Genomic DNA, 11,726 nt, shown 5'->3' on the forward strand with positions numbered 1-11,726 from the left:
TTTTCGGACAAGACCACTGTTACCATTATTAAATGCATAGCTTAAAAATCCTTTCACCTCAATGATAAGACTAATTCCTCACTGTACCTGCAAAACAAGCATTATTATACCCATTGCAGAGACGAAGAAGCTGTGAGTCCAAATTTTCCACTGACCTGTCCATACATACAGCTGGTGGGCTATGAGGTGGAATGACCACGTTGGAAAGGAATTCTGCACCACCTCGTAAAGTCAAACACAGGCAGCCCCTATGAATGAACAATCATTCCCCAGAGAAACTCTTGTAAATCTGTATTGAGGATGAACATAATAGCGTTTCTTTGTAAGAGTCCAAACAAGGAGATAACCCAACTGTTTATGAATGAAAGTATGAATAGATAAACTGCAGTGTATTCACAGCGGACTAGTCCCCGCGATGGAGAGCAAATGACTTACAGCTCTAAGAAACAACTATGAACTTGAGACCCATAATGAGGGACATAAGAAGTGAGAGGCGGCTGGCCTGGGACTCAGGGCTGCCTGAGCGGGCTCCTTGTCCTTATTTGAGTCAGTGGAAGCAGCAGACAGGGAGCTGGAGGGCGGGAGGAGAATGGGAAGCAGGTATGTCCTCTTCCACTGCTCCCTGGTCAGTTAGCACATGGTAGGGAGCCTCCTTCTACCAAAGGCTCAAGGTAGTGGCTGCTCTGCGTTGCTCGCCTCAGGACCTTTGTTGGTTCCTCAAGACTTTGCCCCCATCTCTTCTGCCAGTCCCTTTCTTAACCATCCTGCTGAGCGTGCCATCTTTTTCCAGCCTGGACCCTGACCAACACATTCAAGGCAGACTTTTTTTTTGGTTGATATTTTGGGTAATTTTTTGCTCTCTTTATACCCAAGAACCAGATGAAAAGCTAATGGAAAGTTCAGTGTGTCTGGGAAGAGGCTTATTATCTCTCCCAGGGGTGAGAAGGTGGGAAAGAACCTGGCCCTTTCCCTGGGATGAGGGGGAAACCCACAACCCATTAGGTCTTTCCCGTGCTGGCCAGGGGCTCTTTCTCTGCCTGAATGGAGCCAGTGGGTCAGGAGTGAGGGCTCTCCCTTCCTCTTTGCCCTCACCCTGACCTCCCAACCCCATGATCAGCTGTGTGTGTCATCCCCGGGGCCAGGCTGCCTGCACGAGCCTCTTCTGCCAGCACAGGGGCAGCTGGGCACCTGCTCTCTGCGGTCTACCTACCACCTTTAGCCCCACCTCAGAAGGACCAGACCTTGCCTCCTCTCTTCCCAGGGTTCTGCTGGAAGGTGGGCTTTTCCTCGCTCCCCCTCTGCTGACCCTCAGGTCCCACATTCTCTGGTCTGCCTCCTCTCCCTCATCTCACCTGCTTTCCCTCCTTCTATGTTTTCATGGTATCTTCTGGAAAATGCTCTAATGTTCCTTTAGCACTCATGTGTTTATAGCCTTTGACATCTCCTGTTGCCATGTTGGAGGTGATTCAGGAAGAGCAGGGAAGAAAATTGCTCATCCAATCCACCATGTTTTACTGGGAGTCCCTCTCTGACTTTCCCAAGGTCATTAGCAGGCATCTCTGCTAGGTCCTTTGCTCTGTCCCACTACCTGCCCTTCCTTACTCATGCTCTGCACTTCCCTCTGAGAAATGGCCAACATTACTTCCTGCAGTTGACCACATGCTGTGACCCTGGCCATGCTCCATGAATGGGGCTCCCATCACTCTCACTGAGATGGGAGGAGGTGGTCTGTTCCCTAGTGTCTGAATCCAGTCTATGGGATTCTAAGTTCGAACCATTATTCAGCACTGTACCACCACCTCTTCCTTGACCAAAAATAAAAGAACACCACGATGACCAGAAAATATGTAATTGTAACTCTTGCCAAGATGATGGGATCAAAAGCTTCTGCACAGCAAAGGAAACAGTCAACAAAACAAAGAGCAACACTTGGAATGGGAGAAGATATTCACAAATGACAGTACAGACAAAGGGCTGATATCCAAGATCTATAAAGAACTCCTCAAACTCAACACACACAAAACAGATAATCATGTCAAAAAATGGGCAGAAGACAAGAACAGACACTTCTCTAATGAAGACATACAAATGACTAACAGACACATGAAAAAATGTTCATTCATTAGTCATCAGGGAGATTCAAATCGAAACTACATTGCGATACCACCTTATACCAGTTAGAATGGCCAAAATTAACAAGACAGTAAACAACATGTGTCAGAGAGGATGTGGAGAAAGAGGAACCCTCTTACACTGTTGGTGGGAATGCAAGTTGGTGCAGCCACTTTGGAAAACAGTGTGGAGATTCCTTAAGAAATTAAAAATAGAGCTTTCCTATGACCCTGCAATTGCACTACTGGGTATTTACTCCAAAGATACAGATATAGTGAAAAGAAGGGCCATCTGTACCCCAATGTTCATAGCAGCAATGGCCACAGTCGCCAACTTGTGGAAAGAACCAAAATGCCCTTCAACGGATGAATGGATAAAGAAGATATGGTCCGTATATACTATGGAGTATTATGCCTCCATCAGAAAGGATAAACACCCAACTTTTGTATCAACATGCATGGGACTGGAAGAGATCATGCTGAGTGAAATAAGTCAAGAAGAGAGTCAATTATCATATGGTTTCACTTACTTGTGGAGCATAAGGAATAGCATGGGGGACATTGGGAGATGGAGAGAAGTGAGTTGGGGAAAATCAGAGAGGGAGACAAACTATGAGAGACTGTGGACTCTGAGAAACAAACTGAGGGTTTTGGAGGGGTGGGAGTGGGAGGTTGGGTGAGCCTGGTGGTGGGTATTATGGAGGGCACGTATTGCATGGAACCCTGGGTGTGGTGCAAAACAATGAATTCTGGAACACTGAAAAGAAATAAAAGAAAAAAAAAAAGATGATGGGTGAGAAATTTAATGTGAATATTTGAATGTCCGTTCACCTGGTTGCAAATGAGGTGAACCACCTGCATATGGGCTATGCATAAGTTCTGTTCTCAAATTATTTATCCATTTATTTTTCATTGGATTGTTTTTCTATTAATTTATGGGGGTTCTTTAAATACACTGAACGTCTATGAGTTCCTTAACTTGCCTTCTAGCTGAGAAGCTGCTGTCTTATCACCCACAGCCCAGGGCAGGCTGTAGGCTTGTGCCCTCCACCTCTGTCCTGCTGGGAAGGGCAATCCCACCCGGATTCATGGGGGTCCAGCTGCAGCCCTCCAGGCTGGTTTGGAGCCAGGCCCCGTAGGAGCAGCGATCCCAGAGTACTGTGCTAGTGACTGACGAGGCCTCCTCCTCGTGCCTGCTCACTGCTGTGTGCTCCCACGCTGTTCCTGGGCCAGAGAGTTTCAACTTGCATTAAAAAATTTCCGATTCTTTAGTTTTTAAATTTAAAATACTTTTTTATTTTAAAATGTACTATTCCACTATTAAGTATAACAAACACATAGTAGTATGTTATCAATTAATACAAACTTAAAAAAACAAATAAAAACTTAAAAGAAAGAGATTTATTTATTTATTTCAGAGAAAGAGAGAGATTTATTTCAGTGAGTGTGTGTGCCAGCAGGGGGAGGGACGGTGGGAGAGGGAGACAACCAGACTCCCAACTGAGCTCAGAGCCCCACACAGGGCTCCACCCCCAGCACACTGAGATCCTGACCTGAGCCAAAATCTAGAGTTGGATGCTTAACCTACTGAGCCACCCAGGAGCCCTTAAAAATAAAATTTTTAAATAAAACATTAAAAAATAATGTTTTTTACACGTCTCATTTTTAAGTTCCTGGAATAGAGATGAGAGGCTCATCTTCTTGGCCAAAAGTTAGAAGCTTCTCTTGCTGTGTGAAGAGTCTTTCGGGTTCAGACGATGACAACGATGATGATGATGACGACGATGATGATGTAAAGAGTTCGGAAGTTCATAATGCTGGTCACCGTCCTAAATGCTTTACAGGCCTCAGCTCACATAAACCTAACAGCCCTCTCGGGCAGGTGCTCCCATCACTGCAGTTTACAGACGAGCCAACGGAGGCACAGCAAAGCTGACCCACGTCCAGAGCTCATAGTCTGAGCCCCTCTGTGGTCCCCATTCTTCAGGATGAATGCAAATGAGGGTGGCGAAGCAGGTGGCATAGTTGTGAGGGGCCAAGATTTACGGTTGGAAATACACTTTTCCCCTGCAGCCCGCCCCTGCGTTTGGATACCGAATACTGCCTCGGGCATGACCCCGGAGGTGTGAGAGTTAGATATCTTCAAACTTGCCCATCTTTAAAAACCATTGCTAAAGAAAGAACGGTCTGCCAGATGGCTTTATGAAGCGAGAACATTTTCAGGGGCAGTTCGATTCCACTTAGCACAGGACTTGTCGCTCCTTGCAGAATAAATGACAATTTATTAGAAACAACCCCATCACAGAACAGTAACAGTAGCAGCTTCTGCCTGGTTCCAGCATCAGGTGGTCTTAAAAAATGAGGCAAACAGGACAGGGGAGGTGGAGGCAGAAACTGAGCGGACAATGAATGCCGCCTTATCAAGCACCTGCTCTGGGGGAGGTAAAGCTGGGAAGAGAAGCGGAACATGTTCCTAGATAACCAAAGCCCAGACTTGGAGCAGCGGAGGGGGGCGGCACACCCAGGGGTCCCCTGACCTGACCAGCTGCCCAACCAATGTTACATAAAACAGCAAACCATGTGGTTTGTTTTGTGGCCGAAACCTGTCAGGACAGCATTACAGAAGAAAATTATAGGCTAATTTTGTTTAGAACTGGGATCTGAAATTCCACTTAGCAAACAGGACTCAGCGCCAGATCAAAAGCGTGGTTCCCTCTGACCAGGGAGGGGTCATCCCAGGAATCTGCGAGAGTTCAGCATGGAGACAAGCTGAGCTAAATACAGCAACAGAACAGTACAAAGCTGAAGATTATTTCCACAGGATGCCAAGAAAATTCTCAATAAATTTAATTTATGGCATATGCCTGATTAAGAAGACCATCCAGATACTCCAAAGAACAGATGCTGTCAGCCCTTCAAAAACGCTGAATGCCAGAGACCAAAACTATTTTCAGGAGACACACTAGAAATCTAAAAGGCAGGAGTGAAAAAGGATGAAGCAGACAGAAAAGGGATTCATACAAAAGATTTAAGAAACTGCTTGTAAATGACACAGCTGCAATATCCAAGGAACTCGGTAACAAAATATAAGAAGTCTTCAGGGCAGCAAAGTTGCAAGCCATCGATAAAAGCCACAAACATTGAATGCAGAGAAAAATAAGAAAAAGGAAAAACAAATTCCCTTTCCTAGTAGTGATTAAACATCTAAGAATGAATATGGTGGCAGCCACACAAGAAGTAACTGAAGAAAATTCCAGAAGGCTAGCTGCGGAGGATCGGACCAGGCAGAAGCCTGGAAAGACAAGACGAAAAGAAAGCAGACTCTTGAGATTGACATGTAGATTTAACATCGCTGGGAATTTGGGAATATACAATATTCCCAAATAAATAAATCTAGTCATAACTTCCAAATGCGGGGGTGGGATTAGTAACGAAAAATAAGGGGCATTTATCAGACTTCAAAGCACTGAACACACCAGTAAGCACTAAGGTTGTGCAAGACCCCAGAGAGGCTGCCCATGAGGCGCAGGTGGGGTGACCTGAATCTTACAAAGACCCATACCCATCGTGAGCAAGGGATGTTGGGTAGAGGATGCTTCCATCAGGGGTGACCACACCCACACTGATGGACGGAGCACGCCCAGATTTTAGGAATGCCCAGGACAGACCCAGCCTGGGGAAGCCTTGCTGCCCTTGCTCAGTGCACTCATTGGCTTCCATCCAGGGTCAAAGAAGCAGAAAACCCTCCAGGGCCATGGCTGAGCTGACCCACCCCTGGAACTCTGGGCTGAGGATTCTCCTGGCAGCCTGAGCCTTCCAGGTCCTGCCTTTGGGCAGCAGTCTCTTCCTTCCTCACCTGGTGCTTTTCCGGAGAGTGTTGCTGGAGAGACCAGGCACCGGTCATTGGGTGATAGGAAGCATGAGGCAGCCAAGTGAGCCAGCCCACCCTCATCATCACCCTGTTCTCTGGACACTGACCTCGGCATCCCTGCCTTCCAGGTTCCCTGCTGTCCTGGGCACCCACTGGCCACAGCCCCACCACTCTCTTCACTGCCAGCAGCCACTGGCCGGCCTGGACCCCCCCCCCCCCCGCCACCACCCACATGCAGTTCCAGTCTGGCCTCACTGCCCCACAGTCCCTGCATCTTTCTGCGGAGCTGGTGCCCAGGAATGTTACGTGAGACCTGGAATGCCACAGGACGTTTATTTCTTTTTTTTTCTTTCCAAATAAGAACATCACTGAGATATAATTCATGTTCCATAAGTTTACCCTTTCAAAGGGCACCCATCAATGGGTTTTAGTATATTCACAACGACCGCCTCTATCTAACTCGAGGACATTTTCATCTTCCCGAGAGGAGCCCCTGTCCCCTGTCCCCCCCAGCCCCCGGTCACCATTACTGTAACTGCCGCGGGCATTTCACATAAATGGACCCACACAGTCGGTGGCGCCTGCACAATGTTTGCAAAGTGCGCGTATGCAGAGCTGGCACCGGGACCTGGCCGCTGCTTGATGCGGTCCAGGCACGCCTCTGACTGGCATGGGGCCCCCTCTGCCTCCTGGCCATTGTGAATGAGGCCCCAGTATCCATGCATTTTTATTTTTATTTCCCTTTCGTCTGGCCAGGAGGGTTTTAAAGGCAAAGGGCCGTAAGGTTAGAATCAGAAGCTGTCTCCTGACCTAGTGGGTCTCAGGCTGGCTACTGCCTCCCTGCACCTTCACTTCCTCACGGGGAAAATCTGGACAGGGACACCCCTCTGGACACCTGAAGGGGTTACTATGGGATGGGATAACCGATGTGAAAGTGTTCTTGAAATTTTAAATGCACCTTTTAAAAAGAAGTTGGTATTTTATCCATGGGACTACTTAGGATATATTTTTTTTAAGCACACGATTGATTTCAGACTTGGGCATATGACCAAGAAATGTTACAGATTTTGAAGTCAGGAGGATTGTGGGTGGAGAAGACGGAATATGACAGCTGAAAATGGCCAGACTGTTATTTACATAGCTTGGCAGATTTCTGTAGTTGGGTGGGTGGGGGAAGGGAAGACGGGAGTATTCAGACATACAACGTGCTTTGATGAAAAATCTTAATCGTGCAAAATGGGAATTCTCCCCAAGATATTTTATACAGGATAAATCTTCAGATTCTTCCAATACAATGTGGCTGTTTGCCCTCTTTCCAGAATATTCCCTTGGCCTTCTTGCTTAAGGGAGAGGCCCAGCTGTCCTTCCCTGCAGCTCTCACAGGAGAGGAATCCTCCGACCGCTGTGGGGAAGGGGGGATCAAGATCCTTGCTCCTCACTGCCACTTGCAGATCATTTTCCCTGAACCCCAGCTTTGTACCTCATTTAATCAGGTGGCATCACCACTGCCCTTCACTGTCACCATTGTCTACCCCCTGCACCATCTTTCCAGGAGCCCACAAGGTGTCTACCCATGAATAGTATTTACGGACAGACTCCTCCCTCCTCAATTCCCTGTGATAAACAACTCAGCTCCTCCCTTGAAGCCAAGACCTCCAGCTACCTACTGGGGCTTATGCCCCCACTGGCAACATCGCCCCACTACTCCCCCCTCTTCCTCACCCTTTCCTTTAGCAAAGTAACATGCCATTGCCTCCTATCTTAAAAAAAAAAAAAAAAAAATCTGTTTCCTGGCCCGTTTCCCTGAATCAGGTATAGCAAAACTCCTTTAAAAAGTTGGCCATGCTCATTGCCCTCCTGTTCTCTCCCATTCTCAGCAACCTTCTTACTCCATCCCCCAAGAGGGTCAAGGGAACCATGGGACCCTACCTTGCTAAATGGATGGCCCACTTTGGTTCTCTTCTGACCTGTCTTGGCAGTGTTTGAGTTTGTCACTTCCTCCTCCCAGAAACATTATTTCCTGTTCACCTAAACACCACGATTTTGCTTCTTCCTCATGGATCCCACCTTCGATCCTTTTGCTGTTGTCTGCTGCCCAGTCTCTTACCACCGGATAACCCCTTCTCTCTTTGTCTATGCTCATGCCGTGTCAGTAAAGCCCATCTACATACCAGCACCTGTTGAGTTTATATTTCATATACAGACCTCTCTTCTGAACTCAAGGCTCAAATATTCAACCACCTACTTGATCTCCAAAAGGCACGTCAAACTCAATATGCCCCAAACTGAAATCCCGATCTTCTCCACCTGCAACATTTCCGTAAGTCCTTGATCTCTCTGCCCTCATTTTCTCACCCATAAATATGGTTAGTAAGAGCATGCCTGCGGCTAGAGGTAGAATGCCTGGGAGGACACCCTCTGCTTGCCTGGAATGAACCCTTTAGCCTCTCCGTCCCTGATTCCTCTGCTCTGCAATGGGAATAACACCATATACAGGTCCTGCGTTACTGGGTGTTGTGAGGATCACATGCGCTGCCATATTTCACACACTCAGCACAGTGCCGGCAGACTCAGCACCGTAACACGTCCGAAATGAACCTGATGAAGACCACAGAAACACGCCGCTGAACAAGTGCTGGGCGAGCAGCTCAGGGCTGGGCACATACTCTTCCCGGTACCCCTACCACCTGACTGCAATTCCTTGTGAAAAGCAGAGTGGTACCATAAAGCTTCCTCAAGCTCCTTCTTGATTTAATATGGGACCTGGGTGTTTCTACCAAGCAATCCACGGATAACGGAGAAAGGCAAACAAAAAACAGGCGATGTACAGAATGTCTTGAAGGTGCTACTGTTTCAAAATGACAGCAGCCGGGGCGCCTGGGTGGCTCAGTCCATAAGTGTCTGCCTTCGGCTCAGGTCATGACCCCAGAGTCCTGGGATCAAGCCCCGCATCAGGCTCCCTGCTCAATGGGGAGCCTGCTTCTCCCTCTCCCCCTGCTGCTCTGCCTACTTGTGCTCTCTCGCTTTCTCTGTCAAATAAATAAATAAAGTCTTAAAAAAAAATGACAGCAGCCAGGGCATAAGCCACCTGCTCTCGGGACCTCATGTCTACGGGGCGAGAAGGCAGTGCGATGGGGAGGATGGAGACCCAGGCATATGGCGTGCCTTGTCCACAAGAACCTGATACTCTACCCTGGACCCGTCTTCATTTGCTAACACATGAAAAGGAGGGGAGAGGGGCGCCTGGGTGGCTCAGTGGATTAAGCCTCTGCCTTCGGCTCAGGTCATGATCTCAGGGTCCTGGGATCGAGCCCTGCATCGGGCTCTCTGCTCCGCAGGGAGCCTGCTTCCTCCTCTCTCTCTGCCTGCCTCTCTGCCAACTTGTGATCTCTCTCTCTCTCTGTCAAATAAATAAATAAAATCTTAAAAAAAAAAAAAAAGAAAAGAAAAGGAGGGGAGAGGAGAGGAGAGAAGAAAGAGAAACAGAGCAAGCCATCTTTCCGCCTGAAGACGTCCGGCCCACTTCTATAAGCTGGCCGCCTATCACTTACGCGTTCGACATGGCTGACTACTTTCTCTCTTTCCCTCGCCCGCCTGGAAGCTCTTCCGTCTCTCTCTGAAGGGCGGCCCGCAGCAGGCGTCGGGACACAGGGACACAGCCACGGGCGTCCACCGAGAGGTCCTTCTGGAGGACGGGGTCGGGGTGGGGTCTATCCTCCACTTTGGGGAGGAAAATGCGATAGCGCGCAGGCACAGATAGGTTCGGAAACCTTCCTGTAGCCCCTAGGCTGGACGCGAGGCGGAACCTAGCAACCGAGACGCTACGCCTGCGCATTGCCGGCTCGCCGCTAGCAAGGGACACGCCCCCCCCGAGCTCCTTGCGCCTGCGCTCTGGGCTGGTTTCCGTGGCAACCGAGGAGGGGCGCGGTGGGATGCAGGTCTTGCGGAAAGAAGCTGCTTCCCGCGGACGCGAGCTCCCAGGATGAGGAGCTGATCTCCCTGTGGACCCTCCCGGACACCAGTCTCCGGAGTCCAGCCCGGGTCCTTTCCGCCGGCTCGCCGTCTTCCACGCCGTATTCCCGCTTCCCTGTTTGCCCCCTTGTCAACTGCCTTCCGATATGTGGCCTTGGACAAGGGCCTGTCTTCCCATCTGTAACATGGGATAGCAGCCATTCATTTGTTCAGAACTTGACTGGGCTTCTCTCCGGGGCAAGCACAGACTTAGGTTCAGGTGATACAGGGTAGAAGCAGTTCTGGACTTCTGGGGCGAAATGAAAGTGAAATGAGGAGCTAGAGAGTTATACATGGAAAAATGCCATGTGGATGCTAGTTATTAGGAGGTCGCTATGAGTGGCTGCTTTCACTGCCCTTCTTTCTTCATCTTTAGTAACTATTGAAATTTATTTGCAAATTTTATAACCTGCAATTCCTACAGGAATACATTCAGGACCAATATAGTTGAAAGAGCATGGAAAAGGCATCCACATAAAAATGGCAGGGTGATCTGGATGAGAGAACCTCTCTCACACATGAAATGAACAAAAGAAGAACAAAAATTGGGAATAACAACAATAAAAGAAAAGAACAGCTAAACAAAAAAAAAAGTACAACTTAGTGCCATCAACTTCAAAAAACTGTACTACTCAGTGAAATAGATGTCTGCCATGGAGAATGGTATCTGAATCTCATCCCCGTTGCCCAAAAATCCCCATGAGGGAAGAAAACCAAGTAGGCAAAAATACTAAGATTTCTCACTAATGCTTTTTTGACACAAAGAAGACATGAATCTGCAAAGTGAGATGAGAATGTGGGCACAGAAGCAAGCTACCTGGGGAAAACCAGGTGATACAAAACCATCACTAGTAGAAAACAGCCCCTACTGCCCACAGGACCTGACCAGAGCTGGGAAAAATCACTAGGGCTTGCCACTTTCTAGGACTTTGCACTGTATAGAGGCAAAGGTTCAAAGTCCAAGGACAGTTGTCACAGAGACAGGATGGGCTCCTAACAAGGGTCAGGAAGTTGAGTGGAATCTCTGGAGCTTGCGCAGAACCCAGGACTTTATTTTTTTTTTAATTTTAATTTTTATTTTTTTAAAAGATTTTATTTATTTATTTGACAGAGAGAGAGAGATCACAAGTAGGCAGAGAGGCAGGCAGAGAGAGGAATGGAAGCAGGCTCCCTGCTGAGCAGAGAGCCCGATGCGGGACTCGATCCCAGGACCCTGAGATCATGACCTGAGCCGAAGGCAGCGGCTTAACCCACTGAGCCACCCAGGTGTCCCGAACCCAGGACTTTAACACATCCAGGGGCTCAGTCCTAATCCTCAGTGTGTATCCAGGTCACAGGAAAGTAGATAAAAATGCCATCTTCCAACTTTCAAACTCATTCAGATATAGTGAGAAAGCAGTCAAGGAGAATTTGCTCACATTATATTTGAACAAAAGATTCACAAAGAGCAACCCATGTTAGATACAAATAAGATAGAAGCAACAAATCCGTTATGAAAATCTAAGATGTTAGTAACAAGGTAAAGGGGGGGAGAACCAAATAACAAGAACAAAAGAGGGATGCCTGGGTGGCTCAGTCAGTTAAGCATCTGCCTTCGATTCAGGTCATGATCTCAGGGTCCTGGCATTGAGCCTCAATTTGGACTCCCGTGGGGAATCTGCTTCTCCCTCTGCTGCTGCTCCTCCCTATCCCAGCTCGTGTGTGCACTCTCTCTCTATCAAATAAAATAACAT

The 11,726-nt window shown here is 48.0% G+C and overlaps 1 protein-coding gene across 1 annotated transcript in view; it reads right to left on the reverse strand.

The window, feature by feature from the left end:
- Positions 1-9,575, reverse strand: part of IQCA1 (IQ motif containing with AAA domain 1) — a 155,881-nt gene extending 146,306 nt beyond the window's left edge. Inside the window, exon 1 of the mRNA XM_046019656.1 lies at positions 9,534-9,575. Coding sequence (XP_045875612.1) covers positions 9,534-9,544 — 11 coding nt within the window. The 5' untranslated portion in view covers positions 9,545-9,575. The remainder of the gene's footprint in view (positions 1-9,533) is intronic.
- Between the last annotated feature and the right edge of the window lie 2,151 nt (positions 9,576-11,726).

This window comes from Meles meles, chromosome 9, assembly GCF_922984935.1.
Source record: "Meles meles chromosome 9, mMelMel3.1 paternal haplotype, whole genome shotgun sequence".
Classification (NCBI taxonomy): Eukaryota; Metazoa; Chordata; class Mammalia; order Carnivora; family Mustelidae; genus Meles; species Meles meles.